This window comes from Moschus berezovskii, chromosome 14, assembly GCF_049115385.1.
Source record: "Moschus berezovskii isolate FMDL1 chromosome 14, NW_MosBer_1.0, whole genome shotgun sequence".
Taxonomy (NCBI): domain Eukaryota; kingdom Metazoa; phylum Chordata; class Mammalia; order Artiodactyla; family Moschidae; genus Moschus; species Moschus berezovskii.
The window spans coordinates 55,354,505-55,371,709 of NC_142473.1; the positions used below are offsets into that span (position 1 = coordinate 55,354,505).

Below are 17,205 nucleotides of genomic sequence, written 5' to 3' on the forward strand. Positions count from 1 at the left end.
AACTAATTGCTGAAAATTCTTAAAGAGATGGGAATACCAGACCACCTTACCTGCCTCTTGAGAAATCTGTATGCAGGTCAAGAAGCAACTGTTAGAACTGGACATGGAACAACAGACTGGTTCCAAATAGGGAAAGGAGTACGTCAAGGTTGTATATTGTCTTTTGACTTATATGCAGAGTATATCATGTGAAATTCCAGGCTGGACAAAGCACAAGCTGGAATCAAGATTGCTGGGAGAAATATCAATAACCTCAGATATCCAGATGATACCACCATTATGGCAGAAATTGAAGAAGAATTAAAGAGCCTCTTGATGAAAGTGAATGAGGAGAGTGAAAAAGCTGGCTTAAAACTCAACATTCAGAAAACTACGATCATGGCATCTGGTCCCATCACTTCATGGCAAATAGATGGGGAAACAATGGAAACAGTGACGGACTTTATTTTTTTGGGCTCCAAAATCATTGCAGATGGTGACTGAAGCCATGAAATTAAAAGACGCTTACTCCTTGGGAAAAATACTATGACCAATCTAGACAGCATATTAAAAAGCAGAGACATTACTTTGCCAACAAAGGTCCATCTAGTCAAAGCTTTGGCTTTTCCAGTAGTCATGTATGGATGTGAGAGGTGAAGTATAAAGAAAACTGAGGGCCAAAGAATTGATGCTTTTGAACTGTTGTGTTGGAGAAGACTCTTGAGAGTCCCTTGGACTGCAAGGAGATCCAACCAATCAATCCTAAAGGAAATCAGTCCTGAATATTCATTAGAAGGACTGATGCTGAAGCTGAAACTTTGGCCACCTGATGCAAAGAACTGACTCCTTGGAAAAGACCCTGATGCTGAGTAAAATTGAGGGCAGAAGGAGAAGGAGAAGACAGAGGATGAGATGGTTGGATGGCATCACTGACTCGATGGACATGAGTTTGAGCAAGCTTAGGGAGTTGGTGATGGATAGAGAAGCCTGGCGTACTGCAGTCTGTGGGGTCACAAAGGGTCACAACTGAGTGACTGAAATGAACTGAACTGGGCAGAGCTAAAAAAATAATTGTACAGTCAAAGAGGTTTTTGGAGAGAGAGGCTCAGATTGTCCTGGCTGTCCAGTGGTTAAGACTCCAAGCTTCTACTGCAAGGGGCCCGGGTTCAATCCCAGGACAGGGAACTAAGATCCCACATATCGTGCTGGCTCGACTGAAAAAAAAAAAAAAGGCAGAGGTATAGAAAGAGAGGCTCTAGGGGATGACAGAGAATGAGATGGCTGAATGGCATCACCGACTCTATGGACATGAGTTTGAGTGAACTCCGGAAATTGGTGATGGACAGGGAGGCCTGGCGTGCTGTGATTCATGGGGTTGCAAAGAGTCGGACACGACTGAGCGACTGAACTGAACTGAACTGAAAGATCATTATAAAAAGCAAACATAGTGTTACAGTGAAAACATGTGGGTTTTGCAATTAAACCCACTTGAGTTGAATCCTGACTCCTCTACTTTCAAGCTGTTTGGAGGTTCAGCTAATTCTAGAGCCTCGGTTTCCTCATCATTATGTTGGGAATGTCAGCTTTGCAGGGTGATGTGAAGATTACAAGACACAACAGTGTAAGTAAAGCATCCATTATTTTAATTGGTATAAAGTAGTTCTCAATATATGACTACTAGTGTGGTTATGTACACTAATGTTTGTTGTTGTTTAGTAGCTAAGTTGTGTCCGACTCTTGCAACCCTGTGGACTGCAGTATGCTGGGCTTCCCTGTCCTTCCCTAGCTCCCAGAGTTTGCACAAACTCATTGTCATTGAAGCGGTGATGCCATCCAACCCCTGTCATCCCCTTCTCCTTTTGCCTTCAGTCTTTCCCAGCATCAGGGTCTTTTCCAATGAGTCCACTCTTTGCATCAGGTGGCCAAAGTATTGGAGCTTCAACAACAATCCTTCCAATGAATATTCAGGGTTGATTTCCTGTAGGATTGACTGGTTTGATCTCCTTGCTGTCCAAGGGACTCTCGAGAGTCTTCTCCAGCACTACAGTTTGAAAGCATCAGTTCTTCGGCGCTCAGCCTTCTTTATGGTCCAACTCTCACATCCATACATGACTACTGGAAAACCATAGCTTTGACTAGATGGACTTTTGTCAGCAAAGTGATGTCTCTGCTTTTTAATACGATCTCTAGGTTTGCCATCCCTGGGTTGGGGAGATCCCTGGAGAAGGAAATGGCTACTCACTCTAATATTCTTGCCTGGGAAATCCCATGGACAGAGGAACCTGGTGGGCTACAGTCCATGCGGTCGCAAAAGTCCAGACACGATTGAGTGACTAACACCACATTAGGTTTGCCGTAACTTTTCTTCCAAGGAACAAGCATCTTTTAATTTCATGGCTGCAGTCACCATCCTTAGTGATTTTGGAGCGCAAGAAAATAAAATCTGTCACATATGTCACTGTTTTCACTTTTTCCCCCATCTATTTGCCATGAAGTGATGGGACTAGATACTGTGATCTTCATTTTTTGAATGTTGAATTTCCAGCCAACTTTTTCACTCTCCTCTTTCACCCTCATCAAGAGGCTCTTTAGTTCCTCTTTGCTGTCTGCCATTAGAATAGTATCATCTGCACATCTGAGGTTGCTGATATTTCTCCTGGCAATCTTGATTCCCGCTTGGGATTTATCCAGTCCAGCATTTGCATGATGTACTCTTCATAGAAATTAAATAAACAGGGTGACAATATACAGCCTTGACATTCTCCTTTCCCAATTTTGAACCAGTCTGTTGTTTCATGTCCGAATATAACTGTTGCTTCTTGACCTGCACAGATTTCTCACAGGAGACAGGTAATTGGTAGGCTACAAATAACACTTTCAAACCACTCCTAAGAGAAGGAAGACAGATAGATATACATGCCTCTATTTAGAAAGCAAAGATGCAAGGACCAGGAACACATTGACGATCCCAGGCTGGTACAATAGAAGGAGGGAAGGACACTGTTGACTATGGTCCAGCACTGAGCAAAGATGGAGCCCTAGGCAGGTGGATGGGGCAAGGCTGAGCACCTCACAGGCAGACACTGACCTTATCACTTCAGACGTATCTGCAGCAGGACCATGTATTGAGAACAGACTGAAACCACAGACTCTGCCCCGCTCCTCCCTCGAGAGGCATTCTACTAGCTGAGTAAGTGATGACAGGATTTGAAGGTTTCCCCAAAATCATAATGGGAAAATATCAATATATGTTACTAAAAAAAAAAAAGAGCAGTACCATTTAGCAGTTTTACTGTCTGCAACATTTGAGAAATAAAGACTGAGGATCAAGCACTTTTAATTTGCAAAAATGAACTTTTCCTTCTTATCTTTTTGTTATAATGATTAATGAAAGGATTTTTTTTTTGCCACAGAGGGCATTTGAGTTAATTTCAGACTGTATAAGGCACAGAAAAGTAATTTGAAGGTTATGTTATTAAATGTGACAATAATATTCTAGTGTATAAATGTGGATGGCTTGGTTTCATGAGGTTTTTTTTCTTTTGTCAAAAGCTGAAGGGAATGGCAACTCATTCCAGTATTCTTGACTGAAGCATGCCATGGACAGAGGAACCTAGTGGGCTACTGTCCATGGGGTCACAAAGAGTCAGATAGGACTGAGCAACTAACACATATAGTGAAAATATCTAAAAATGGAAAACATACTATCATTTGTGCATAAAAATGGAATATATATGGCATAAATGCAAAGAATTTCTCTGGCATTATACCCAAGGAACTAGGATGCTTGGTAGTCTCATGTTTTTATTTTTGTAAATATGTGTATAGTATCCAAAACTGATATAAATAAGTGTATATCTATAAATAAACTTTATATATTTATTTACACTTATATTTTGTTTATATATATTATATATGTATACATAAATACATGTATATTTCAAATAGGCATATGTATATTCACATGGTTCAAAAATCAAAATAGCACAGAAAGTTTCATAGAGGAAAGACTCTAAGCCAATCCCTAGGCCAAAGTCCTCCCCCAAGCAACCACTTAAAATTTTTTTGTAGCATTCCAGAATTCTCTTTCCCTCTTTTCCTTCCTTCTTTCTTCTTCTCTTTCTGCCCACCCCCCTCTGCCTGTTCCCTCCCTTCCTTCCTTTCTTTCTTACTTCACTTTTTGCTTTGGCTGTACTGCAAGGTTTTGCAAGATCACCAGGGAATTGGCAAACACGGATATTCTCTCTCCAACTTTTTTACACAAAAGATGCAAGTTGCCCTTCTGCACCTTCTTCTTTTTAAAAAAATTGAAGTATTGTTGATATACAATATTATATGTTACGGGTGTCCAGTAAGGTGACTGACAATTTTTAAAGGTTATATGCCATTTATTGGAGAAGGAAATAGCAACCCATTCCGGTGTTCTTGCCTGGAGAATCCCATAGACAGAGGACCTTGGCAGGCCATGGTCCATGGGGTCACAGAGCGTCAGACACAACTGAAGCAACTAAGCATGCACGCAAGCAAGCACGCACACCATTTATAGCTATTATAAAACATTGCTGGTATTTCCGATGCTGCACAATACATCCTCAAAGCTTATTTTATACATCATAACTCGTACCTCTTAGTCCCCTGCCCCAATATTGTTCCTTCTCCCTGCTCTCTCTCCATTGGTTAACACTAGTTTGCACCCTATATCTGAGAGTCTATTTCTTTTTTGTTACATTCACTAGTTTGTTGTATTTTTTATTTTTTTTAACATTTTTTTGGCTGTGCCCTGAGGCATGTGGGATATGGGGCCTTAGTTCCCTGACTAGGGATGGAACTGGAGCCCCCTGCATTGGAAAGCAGAGTCTTAACCACTGACTGGTGGGGAAGTCCACATGTGTCTCTATTAGTTTCTTAAAACATTTTAAAAATATTTATTCATTTATTTGGCTGCACTCAGAATCTTTAGGCATGTGAATGCTCCAGTTGCAGCAAGTGGGATCCAGCTCTCGGGGATCAAACCCATGCCCCACCCCAACTCCTGTACCAGGAGTGCAGAGTCCCAGCCACTGGACCACCAGGGAAGTCCCTGCACATATCTTTTGAATTAGTGTTTTTGTTTTCTTGGGTATACATCCAGTAGTGGAATTTCTGGGTCATATGATAGTTCTATTTTTAGTTTTTTGAGAATCTTCCGTGTTGTTTTCCACAGTGGCTGCACCAATTTACATTCCCACCACCTATGTACACAGGTTCACTTTTCTCCACATCCTTGCCCGTGTTTGTTAGTTGTGTTCTTTCTGATAATAGCCATTCTGATGTATATTTCAGGGCTGAGGTGATATCTCATTGTGGTTTTGATTTGCATTTTCCTGATGATTAGTGATGTTGAGCATCATGTGCCTGTTGGCCATCTTCAAGTTTTCTTTGGAAAAATAACTATTGTGGTCTTGCCCATTTTAAATTGATTTTTTTGTATTTTTGCTGTCCAGTTGTATTTTTGCTGTTTATATATTTTAGATATTAAACCCTTATCAGTTATATCATTCACAAATATTTCCTCTCATTCAGTAGGTTGGGTTTTGTTTCTTTCTTTGTTTTGGCTGCACTGCATAGCTTGCAGTATCTTAGTTCCCTGACCAGGGGTCAAACCCATGCTCTCTGTAATGGAAGCATGGAGTCCTAACCACTGGACAGCCAGGGAATTCCCTCAGTAGATTGTCTTTTCATTTTGTTGATGGTTTCTTTTGCTGTGCCAACACTTTTAAATTTAATTAGGTCTGATTTGTTTATTTTTGCTTTTATTTCTTTTGCTTTAGGAGACAGAGCCAAAAAAATATTGCTGTGATTTATGTCAAAGAGTGCTAAACCTACATTTTCTTCTAGGAGTTTTATGGTTTCCAGTCTACATTTAGGTCTTTAATCCATTTTGAGTTTCTTTTTGTACATGGTGTTAGAGAATGTTCTAGTTTCATTTCTTTACATGTAGGTGTCCAGTTTTCCCAGCACCACTTATTGAAGAGACTATCTCTTCTCCACTGTATACTTCTGACTCCTTTGTTGTAGTTTAATTGACCATAAGTGTATACACCTTTCTTCTGTCACTTAACAATGTACTTGGAAAGTTTTCCATATTCATACGTCAAGAGTTCTCTCAATCTTTTTCAACAGGTTAAATCCCATTGGGTGTGTATACCGTAATTTAACTGGCTCTGAACTGAGAGACAATTGAGCTGTTTCCTAGACAAAGCCTCCAGACTTCGCTGACTGAGCGGCTGACCAAGCAGTCAGCACAGGCTTTTAAAACAGAGGGGAGACACTCTCCTATCCCAGGTAGGCTGAGGGCAGAGGTAAGGGCAGGACAGGGAGGAAAAGTAGGAATGGGAGGTAGGAGGTGAGAGGCAAGGTGGGGGCTCCCCTGGTGTCCTGGGAGGACTTTTCCTCTGGTGCCTCCACCACCGACTGCTCTGGCTCAGTTTCTCCTCCACATTCTCCTTACTTCTTGGCCTTCCCCAAGGTCTAGTCCTAACTCTGCCCAGGGAACTTGGGGTTGCAGAGGGTTGTTGAGGTGTATGGATCTGAGGTTTAGCTCTCCCTAGGGCCACCTCATGCGAAGAGTTGACTCACTGGAAAAGACTCTGATGCTGGGAGGGGTTGGGTCAGGAGGAGAAGGGGACGACAGAGAATGAGATGGCTGGATGGCATCACCGACTCGATGGACATGAGTTTGAGTGAACTCCGGGAGTTGGTGATGGACAGGGAGGCCTGGCGTGCTGTGATTCATGGGGTCGCAAAGAGTCGGACACGACTGAGTGACTGAACTGAACTGAGGGCTTCCCTGGTAGCTCAATTGGTAAAGAATCCGCCTGTCATGCAGGAGACGCTGGTTTGATCCCTGGGTCAGGAAGATTTCCTGGAGAAGGATTAGGCAACCCACTCCAGTATTCTTGCCTGAAGAATACCCATGGACAGAAGAGCCTGAGGGGCTACAGTCCATGGGGTTGCAAAGAATTGGACATAACTGAGCAACTAAGCGCAGCACAGCACAGCTTTCCATATAGCCTTCCCGCTACTCCCAGCTCCCTTGGCACAGGCTCCAGAACCTTAAGCAAGAACTGAATGGCTCAATGGCCTTCATCGGGCCACTGGTCAGCTTCCCTGTTTACTCCGCTGGCAATCTCTTGGCTTCTAAAGTTAGGTTGCTTCAGGCTAGTTGGGATGGGCTGAGGAAGCAGAAGCAGAGGCTGGCTGGCGCCCCTCCTCTCACTCGCCAACCCCATCAGCAGATTATGCCCCATGGTTCCTCTTATGCAGGACCCTCTGACTGTGGGTGAAAATTCGGTCTGGCAAAACCGGAAGGGGGTGTCTAGAAAGGGGTGGTGGCTCCCTCCACGTCACAGAGCAAGTGTTGAAATATCCTCAGGTGGGGGTGGATTCCTACCACTTGGTCCAGACGTCTACAGGCCCTTCATCGCTCAGCTCATCGGTGAAGTGGGGTAAGCCAGGTGAGGAGGCCAGAAGATCTGGGTTTGGGAGGGAGACGGGAAATCTGACCAAGGGTCTTATGGTGGCTTCCTGGCAGGAGTGAGTGGTCATGGCCTGGCAGATGACACAGTTGCTGCTTCTGGCTTTGGTGGCTGCTGCATGGGGTGCCCAGGTCCCTGGGACTTCACGGGCCAGGACAGACCTGCTCAACGTCTGCATGGATGCCAAGCACCACAAGGCAGAACCGGGCCCTGAGGACAGTCTACACGAGCAGGTGAGGATGGGGTGGGGTCTGGGGTAGGGGAGAGGGCTGACCCCCAAAAATGGAGAAGTTAGAGTGATGGGAAGATCAGCTTTGGGAATGATGGAGGCAGAGGGTGGCAGGGAGGTGATCCTGGTGGACCTCTCCTAGGAGGTCACTACAACATTGGGAGGACTGTTTATCTAGCGCCCTCTATGGATCAAGTGTTCTCCTCACACCTTGTCAGTGAATACCTACTTGGTAGGTGGTACTCCAGTGTTCTTGCCTGGAGAATCCCAGGGATGGCGGAGCCTGGTGGGCTGCCATCTATGGGGTCGCACAGAGTCGGACATGACTGAAGCGACCTAGCAGCAGCAGCAACAAGGTAAGGTAAGGTGAAGTCGCTCAGAGTCGTATTCGATTCTTTGCGACCCCACGGACTGTAGCCTACCAGGCTCCTCCATCCATGGGATTTTCCAGGCACGAGTACTGTAGTGGGTTGCCATTTTCTTCTCCAGAGGATCTTCCTGACCCAGGGATCAGTGGTAGGTGGTCTCTATTATACAAATGAGGAAATAGGCCCAGAGAAGGCACAGGTAGACGTGGGAACTAAGAATCCAGCTGGGAGAGGGACTGGTGGTAACTTTCCCAACCTTTACTACGTGCCAGCCCATGGAGCTCAAAGTCAAGATAGGAGAGACAGGTCCCTCACGGTCACCATGTAACAAAGAACTACAAATAGGCCAGGTCCTCACTTCCATTAGGTCCTGATGAGAAAGTGGCAAATCAGATATGCCGGGAAGACTTCCAAGTAAAGAGGCCATTGGCTTGGCCTTGGAGGTTGAGTAAGAGTTTTCCAGGAAGACAAAGCAGGAAAAGGCAGCCTAGCAGAGGACGATGTGTACACAGGTTGGAGGGTGACAGCATGAGTGGTGCCAAGTCTAGTGTGGCCAGAGTCAAAAACGCTGCTGCCCGCAGAGAAGGGGAGGTAAGGCCAGTCTTACAGGGAAGGTCCCTAAAGCAGCTCAGGGACTCTGGGCTTGAAGCTGAACTCCAGGCTCATGAGAAATGCTGGTATCTTATTCCCTCTGGTCTCTCCCTTGGCTCCCTACAAGCCTTCACACTGCTGGGGGGCTTCAGTGTCCCCAGGGAAAGGCTGGCATGGACTGTCTCCAGGGTCTTCAAGTGAAGGGGGGAAGTTCAGCAGCCCATGACTTCTGAGTCATTTCCAACAGTTCATTTGCTAGTAAAATACCCATAACATAAAATCTGCCATTTAAGCATTTCTAACCATGCAGTGCTGTGGCATTAGGTAGATTCACACGCGAACATCACCACCATCACCACCATCCACCTCCAGAATGTTTTCATCTTCCAAAACTGAAAGTCCATATGCACCACTGCATTTTTAGAATTTTTTAAGTTTTAAAGGGAGCTTTCAAGAACCTTTAATAGCACTTCTTCTTTGCCAAGAAATGGTGTGCAGATCTTTGAGGAAGACAGGTGATTGCAATTCAGAGGGATGTAGGCTATGTGGGAGTGGCTGGCTTTCTGGAGCCTCTCTGAAATGGGTCAGGAAGTGTTTTTCATTATATGTTTTAATCCTTTCAGAGGAGGAAACCACTGACCCTGGCTGGCAGGTCAGGGATTCAGTGGATGGGATCTTGCAAGTTGACCAGGAGTTGGGCATCTGAGGGATGGTATGCACAAAAAGCAAGGGAAGCCTGGAAGCAGGCTCTGCGGCGGCAGCTCCGGGCGTGGGCTGGCTTATTGGAGAGGGATCAGTTTGGCTCCGCCGTAAAGGAATTTCCTTAGTTTTTCCTGAGTGTCCGGACCCGCCACAGCTCCCCGCTCACTTGAGCCTGGGTGCTAGAGTTCATCTCAGACATTTTAAGCAATTTGGATCATGATCACTCAGCTCCTGACTCCCAGCCTACGGCAATTCCTAAAGGGAAACCACATTCACTTCTACCATCTTGTGCATGTGTGCTAAGTCGCTTCAGTCGTGTCCAACTCTGTGCGACCCATTGAACTGTGGCCCACCAGGCTCCTGTGTCCGTGGCACTCTCCAGGCAAGAATTCTGGTGTGGGTTGCTATGCCCTCCTCCAGGGGTCTTCCCAACTCAGGGCTCTTACATCTCCTGCATTGGCAGGGGGGTTCTTTCCCACCAGCACCACTTGGGAAGCCCCTTCTACTGTCTTACCTGCCTTGAATTTATGTCTCCAGGATTGCCTCTGACATTTAGTCCCATGGCCCATGTCCGGGCCATGTGTGGGTCACTGCCACTCTGCACCCCTCTTCTTTAAAGACCTACCAGCAGTCCTCTCACCTGGGGTTCCAGACCCTGAAAGAGCCAGACCAGCCCCCTTTCCCTCCACCCCACACCACAACCTGAGGCCAGGATTCCCCCTCTCCGCTCTGTCCTGAGTTAAAACTTTAACCTTACCATCCACAAAGGGTGCAACTTCCTTAAACTCTGTAAAACAGGAGTAATGGTCTTTCGACTGGGATCGTTATCTTCAGTAAGAGACGATAAAGTGCAAAAATCTCAGGGACTTTGCATCTGCTATTTTCTATGCCCCCAATGTTTTCTGTATCCCCTCCTCCCTGCCCCTCACTAAAACCATAAGCTCAAGGAGGGCAGAGATTTGATCTATTTTGTTCATTACAGTATACTCAGCAGCCAGCACAGTGCCTGCACTCAGTTAATACCAGCTCGGTGCAAAATGAATAATATAAATAACCCAGATAATGTGAAATAACTTTATAAACAGTTTAGAGATGTACAAATAATAATGTCCCCCAGATGATGATTCCCCAGATCTCCCATGTCCCCTGTGTTAATTTCTGTTAGAAGTCAGTATTATTACTGCGGGCTCTCAAGTCCAGGCTTAGGGGCAACCTCCCCAGCAAGTGATCCTCTGGATGATCTACCTAAGGCAGAGGAGCCAGAATATGGAGGAGATGGCCACGGTGGCTCAAGGACTTAGCCCCATGTCTTCCCCTCCACAGTGTAGCCCCTGGAGGAAGAATGCCTGCTGCTCTGTCAACACCAGCATAGAAGCCCATAAGGACATTTCCTACCTGTACAGATTCAACTGGGACCACTGCGGCAAGATGGAGCCTGCTTGCAAACGCCACTTTATTCAGGACACCTGTCTCTACGAGTGCTCACCTAATCTGGGGCCCTGGATCCGGGAGGTATGGGCACCATCCCCGCAGACAGGAACTTGAGCGGAGGGCAGAGTCCACTGGTCACTTGCAGGGAGGGTGTGGTTCACGAATTCTGGTCTGAGGGTGATAGAGGCATCGCCCCCACCTCCCCAACCCTAGACCCCATCAAGGCTATAGCAGCTGAGATCCCTGACAGACTGGCTCCCGCCCTCCCCTGACCCCTCCAGGTTAACCAGAGCTGGCGCAAAGAGCGGGTCCTGGGTGTGCCCCTGTGCAAAGAGGACTGTCAGATCTGGTGGGAAGACTGCCGCACCTCCTACACCTGCAAGAGCAACTGGCACAAGGGCTGGAACTGGACCTCAGGTGAGGGCTGGGGGGCGTGGGGAGAGGGAGGGGGAGGTGGGGGTGTGGAAGGGTTTATGGAGATTTGCGATTGTGGGGCTGGTGGAGCAAGAGGTGGTTCTGGACCCAGTGGCTACAGGCTTCTATCCTCCCTTCAGGGTATAACCAGTGCCCGGTGAAAGCTGCCTGCCATCGCTTTGACTTCTACTTCCCCACGCCTGCTGCTCTGTGCAATGAAATCTGGAGTCATTCCTACAAGGTCAGCAACTACGGCCGGGGCAGTGGCCGCTGCATCCAAATGTGGTTCGACCCCTTCCAGGGCAACCCCAATGAGGAGGTGGCGAGATTTTACGCTGAGAACCCCACTTCTGGGTCCATACCCCAGGGGATTGGACCCCTCCTGCTCAATTTGACCCAGATGCTGCCACTCTGGCTCCTTAACTAAGCTGTTCCCGCCGTTGACACCTGGACACCTTCCTTGCCGGCACCCAACCTGGGTGATTATCTCAGTTCAACCCAGCTCCACTCTCTCAGATGAGGAGGACTCATAATACCTTGATCATTGTTTCCTAATCCAAAATCCTATGGGGATCCTCTGAGAACTTATTCTAATAAACATATCCATGTGTGTACTATATTTTATAAATAATTTGGGGATGAGTGGGTTGGGAGGTGGTAGGCATGCCTTATTGCTCTATCCTTCCTGTTGAGAGGCCCAAAAAGGGACTGGGCTAGCTTGAAGCTCATCAGCAAGCAGAGGGTGGAAGTTGATCCTTAGCCAGGGGCTCTTACTTCTGCTCTTACATCTTGTTCCACAAGAGAACAAGAGAATTGGTGGAGGGAAGCTGAGGAGAGACTGGCAGATGAGTTATTGGCTCCTGAAGTTTCTTTCCCTTTCCTTCCTTTACTAGATGTGGGCTGGGAAGGAGATATTGGTGGGCAGACCATCATGAGGAAAGCTTGCATCGTCTCCATTTTTTTTTTAATGACAATTCTACAGTGAATAACAATATACATAGTAGAATACTATACTGTTGGGTTCCAGAAGAGGGATTGCTGGGCCAAGGAGCATTTGGATTTATAATTTTAGTTATAATGCTACAGGGGTTGTATCAACGTGGCTCCCACCAGCAATGTATGAGTGCCTTATTTCCCCATCATGCGGTCGACACAGTAGAGAGTCTCAGTAGAGTTTTTCACTGGCCAAGTTTCTTACCATGAGAACAAGGTTTCCGAGATCTTTCCATATTGATCTACAGAGACTAGTTCATTCTTTTTCATTGCTGGGCAATATTCCATTCTATGTATAGATCACACTTAATTCAGTCACTTACTGATGGACATTTGAGGGAGGAAGGTTCGTTCTTTTATGGCCTTGACATTTTTGAAAGACACAGGCCAGTTATTTTGTAGATTAACTCTCAGTTTGGGTTTATCTGACTGAGGTTCTGCATTTTGGATACAAATGTCCTGAGAGCAATTCTGTGTGCTCTTGCTACACCATGGTGGCGGGGGGGCATAGGTGTCAGGTTGGCCCATTCCTGAGGATGTTAACTGATCTTTTGGTTGGGATTGGGTCTGCCAGGTTTCTCCGTTACTTTTCCCCCTTTTGTAATTAATAAGTATGTTGTAGGTAGATATTTTGAGGATGGTAAATATCCTATTCATCATCAAACTTTCACCCTGGAGTTTTACTATCTGATGGACGCTTTTTAAAAAATGAAAATATCGAAAAAATGTTTCATTTTTGTGACACCCCCTCTCCAACTCTTTATATGCTTTCCCATGGTATCTGCTGGAAAAACCAAACTTCTTCAGTGGCCTGGAAGTCCCCTCCTCTCTGGGTTCCTAGAATGTTGTTGTATATTCTTCAGGTTGACTCCCTGTGTTCAGTTGGGCTTCCTAGAATGTTTTTATACTCCGCAGGCTGACTTCTTCTAGCCACTTAGATTTCAGTTCAGTTCAGTTCAGTTCAGTCGCTCAGTCGTGTCTGACTCTGCGACCCCAAGAATCACAGCACGCCAGGCCTCCCTATCCATCACCAACTCCCGGAGTTCACTCAAACTCATGTCCACAGAGTCGGTGATGCCATCCAGCCATCTCATTCTCTGTCGTCCCCTCTCCTCCTGCCCCCAACCTATGATTAATTCCTCAAAAAGAGTCATACACGACTTAGCACAACAAAATGACTTCTGACAACGCAACCAAAAGAACTTACTTCTCCCCTGGGTACTTTCTCATCACATCACTGGTCCTCTTGTATGGGTATCAATTCGCTGTGCTTATTGTCTGACTTTCCCTACAAAACATACACACCTGAAAGCAAAGGCCATGTCTATGTCATTTTGTGTCAGACCCCCTAGCCCTGGGTCAGTGCCTAGCACAGAGGAGGTGCTTAGGAAGTGAAGGAATCCATGCACTCTGTCTGTGGGTCAACAGACACCTTCTGGCTGTGTCAGCCGACAGGTAGGTAACTGAATACCTTGTACTCTCTGGTGGGGGCAGACAGACAGACTGATAACTGATAACTCTTAGCACATGGAGCTGAGGGTTTGCTCCGGGGAGCACAAAGTGTGGTGCCATTCTGTGGAAGCCCAGAAAGGTGAGGGAAGGTTTCCAGAGAGAGCATAGTGTTGACCAAGCAGATTAGACAGGAGGAATGACATTTCATGGAGAAGGTTCCAGAAGTACAAAGGCTTGGAGGTGATTAAGCGCGAGGAGAATTTCTAGGTGGCTAAGATAGAAGTTAAGAAGACAAGGGCAGGAAATGAGGCCAGGGAAGAAACACTGGATCTGCAGCCCTCAGACTCTGATGTCCTCACAGTGCTCTCTCCGTTCTTCGTGAAAGAAACCAGTCTTGGAATCAGACTCAGTTCTGAATCCTAGCCCCTCTTTGCTGCCTGGGAACTATATTTTTCTCAACTATGAGGATGGGTGGTAAGCAATTGCATATGCTCCTGGCTCACACTCAGGAAAAACTCCAGCTTCTCCCATCCCCACTCCCTGCAGCCCAGAGCCCCTACCCATGCAGGGCCAAAGACCTTCCTGTTATCTTTGTCTGGTCACAGAGTAGCCTTCAGTTTGGGGTCCACAAGGATGCTGATGGCTAACTTGGCTGGTATTAAGCTTCTAATCCAGGCGGATACTCTCAGGATCGGCTTCACAGTGGCTGTTTGACTGTTGGCCAGGTGGTCTGAGCACTGGGGCTTCAGATTCAGAGCCCGGCCTGAGGTTCACCAAGGGCAGGGACTCCTCATGGGTTAGAACTCATGGGTCCAACTTGCCTCCCACTTGCCAGTCTCTTCTGAACCCCTGAGGTCTCAGGGGCCAAACATCGCTCCTGAGTGGATGGACTATCAGTTCAGTTCAGTTCAGTTCATTCCAGTTGCTCAGTCGTGTCCTACTTTTTGCGACCCCATGAATCGCAGCATACCAGGCCTCCCTGTCCATCACCAACTCCCAGAGTTCACTCAAACTCATGTCCATTGAATCGGTGATGCCATCCAGCCATCTCATCCTCTGTCGTCTCCTTCTCCTCCTGCCCCCAATCCTTCCCAGCATTAGGGTCTTTTCCAATGAGTCAACTCTTTGCATGAGGTGGCCAAAGTATTGGAGTTTCAGCTTTAACATCAGTCCTTCCAATGAACACCCAGGACTGAGCTCCTTTAGGATGGACTGGTTGGATCTTCTTGCAGTCCAAGGGACTCTCAAGAGTCTTCTCCAACACCACAGTTCAAAAGCATCTATAAAGTCCAATTTATAATCAACTTCTGGAGAAGGCAATGGCACCCCACTCCAGTACTCTTGCCTGGAAAATCCCATGGATGGAGGAGCCTGGTGGGCTACAGTCCACGGGGTCGCTAAGAGTCGGACACGACTGAGCGACTTCACTTTCATTTTTCACTTTCATGCATTGGAGAAGGAAATGGCAACCCACTCCAGTGTTCTTGCCTGGAGAATCCCAGGGACGGGGGAGCCTGGTTGGCTGCCGTCTATGGGGTCACACAGAGTCGGACACGACTGAAGTGACGCAGCAGCAGCAGCATAATCAACTTCTGGTGCAGGGGCAGAGAATGGGGACAGGGAAAGTCCATTCTGATGAGCACACACGCTCACGTGTGTGCTCAGTCCTGTCCATCTCTTTCGCGAACCCCTTGCCTATAGCCTGCCAGGCTCTTGTGTCCATGGGAATTCCCAGGCAAGAATACTGGGGTTTGCCATTTTCTGCTCCAGGGGATCTTCCCAACCCAGGGATCGAACTGGTGTCTCCTGCATGTCCTGCATTGGTGGGCAGATTCTTTACCACTGTGCCACCTGGGAAGCCCTTAGATGAGTGTATAGGAGAATGCTTTGGGGCATTCCTATACACATGGCCATGCTTCTCCAATCAGGAGAAGGCTGAGTTGGGCTTGTAAAGCCAGGAGGGATGTCTGGGGGTTCTAGCCACCTTCTACCTGCTCAGGTGTTCAGAGGGCTTAACCCTCCCAGGTTGTCTGTCACAAGATTCAGGAATGGCTCACTCTGTGGGAGAGGGAAAGAGGGGCACAAGCTGGGGTCTCCTGGGAGTCAATTTCTTCCCTCCTCCCCACATTGGAGTCAATTTCTTTGCAGGTCTATAGGGCTTTCCTTCTTGGCTGATTCTCCTCCAGTAATCCAGCTGCCTCTTCTGGCTCCCAGCTGCACACCTCCCCCACCTCCTTGCTCCTTGGGCCCAGACCTGTGACCTTTCCAAGCATTTTTTATTTTTTTAACTGGGATCTTTGTAAAAATTTTTATAAATTTTTTGGCTACAATAGGTCTTTGTTGCTGGGCTCAGGCTTTCTCTAGTTGCGGTGAGCAGGGCCTGTTCTGTGGTTGTGGTGTCCAGGCTTCTCACTGTGATGGCTTCTCTTGTGGAACGTGGGCTCTAGGGTGCTTTGGCTTAGTAGTTGCAGGACTCAAGCTCAGTAGCTGTGGTGCAAGGGTTTAGCTGCTCTGAGGCATGTGAAATCTTCCTGGACCAAGGGTCGAACCCATGTCCCCAGGATTGGCAGGCGGATTCTTAACCACTGGACCACCAGGGAAGTCCTCCAACAGTATTGAGGCCCCGTTTTCTTTACACTTCTGCTGCTCTGTGCAGGCTGATGGCTTCACATCCAACATGGACACTTTCCTGGGTTTTCTCTTTTACCACAACCTCATGCCAGGTTGCAAACAGCACCTCAACACAAAAGAGCTCAGCGTTCTCTCCTGAACTTATTTCTTCCTCCTCTCTTCTTTTTCTCCACCAGTGGTAGCAACCTGGCCTCAGAGGGTGTAAAAAGGAAGGCTCTATTCCTGGCTGGGGTAGGAGTTGGGGGAGGAATCTACATTAGAGCAGACTATTGACTGCTGGAGAAAGTAGACTTGCATGAGTGGATGGGGGAAGGGAGGGGAGCTGGGGCCTTGGGACAAGTGAGCCTCTGGTAAACTGAACATCTATCAGTTTACAGCTGGAAGTGGGTGATGCCTGAGGTGATGAGATTGAAGAGTCAGTGGCTCTATAAGCTGGGGATATGGGAACTCTGCACTCTGTACGCTGAGTGCTGAAGAATTGATGATTTCAAATTATTGTGATGCTGGAGAAGACTCTTGAGAGTCCCTTGGGCAGCAAGGAGGTCAAACCAGTCAATCCTAAAGGAAATCACCCTTGAATATTCACTAGAAGGACTGATGCTGAAGCTACAATCCTTTGGCCACCTAATTCGAAGAACTGACTCATTGGAAAAGACCCTGATGCTGGGAAAGATTGAGGGTAGGAAGAGAAGGGGATGACAGAGGATGAGATGGTTGGATGGCATCACTGACTCAATGGACATGAGTTTGAGCAAACTCAGGGAGACAGTGAAGGACAGGGAAGCCTGACGTGCTGCAGTCCATGGGGTCTCAAAGAGTTGGACATGACTGAGCGACTGAACAAGAACACTCTGTTCAGGTGCCCCGGGGCTTGGAAGCCTGCGCTCCAGCCCTTGCC

The 17,205-nt window shown here is 47.1% G+C and overlaps 1 protein-coding gene across 2 annotated transcripts; it reads left to right on the forward strand.

The window, feature by feature from the left end:
• The first annotated feature begins 7,314 nt into the window (after positions 1 to 7,314).
• On the forward strand, positions 7,315 to 11,848 carry FOLR3 (folate receptor gamma). Of its 2 annotated transcripts, none has more exons than XM_055423590.2 (5): positions 7,315 to 7,466; positions 7,553 to 7,729; positions 10,710 to 10,898; positions 11,099 to 11,234; positions 11,372 to 11,848. In XM_055423590.2, the coding sequence occupies exons 2-5, from the start codon at positions 7,565 to 7,567 to the stop codon at positions 11,656 to 11,658; spliced, it is 777 nt and encodes a 258-aa protein (XP_055279565.2). In that variant the 5' UTR covers positions 7,315 to 7,466; positions 7,553 to 7,564; the 3' UTR covers positions 11,659 to 11,848. The 2 variants fall into 2 exon arrangements, with proteins under 2 accessions (XP_055279565.2, XP_055279564.2); XM_055423589.2 differs by having other exon boundaries at positions 7,321 to 7,475.
• The last annotated feature ends 5,357 nt before the right edge of the window (positions 11,849 to 17,205 follow it).

What these genes read in the sequence shown, in the direction of transcription:
- FOLR3 (XM_055423590.2), top strand. Translation starts at nt 7,565, where the DNA reads ATGGCCTGGCAGATGACACAGTTGCTGCTTCTGGCTTTGGTGGCTGCT. An exon ending in AGGACAGTCTACACGAGCAG is followed by an intron (nt 7,730 to 10,709) that starts GTGAGGATGGGG and finishes TCCCCTCCACAG; the next exon opens with TGTAGCCCCTGGAGGAAGAA. An exon ending in GGGCTGGAACTGGACCTCAG is followed by an intron (nt 11,235 to 11,371) that starts GTGAGGGCTGGG and finishes TCCTCCCTTCAG; the next exon opens with GGTATAACCAGTGCCCGGTG.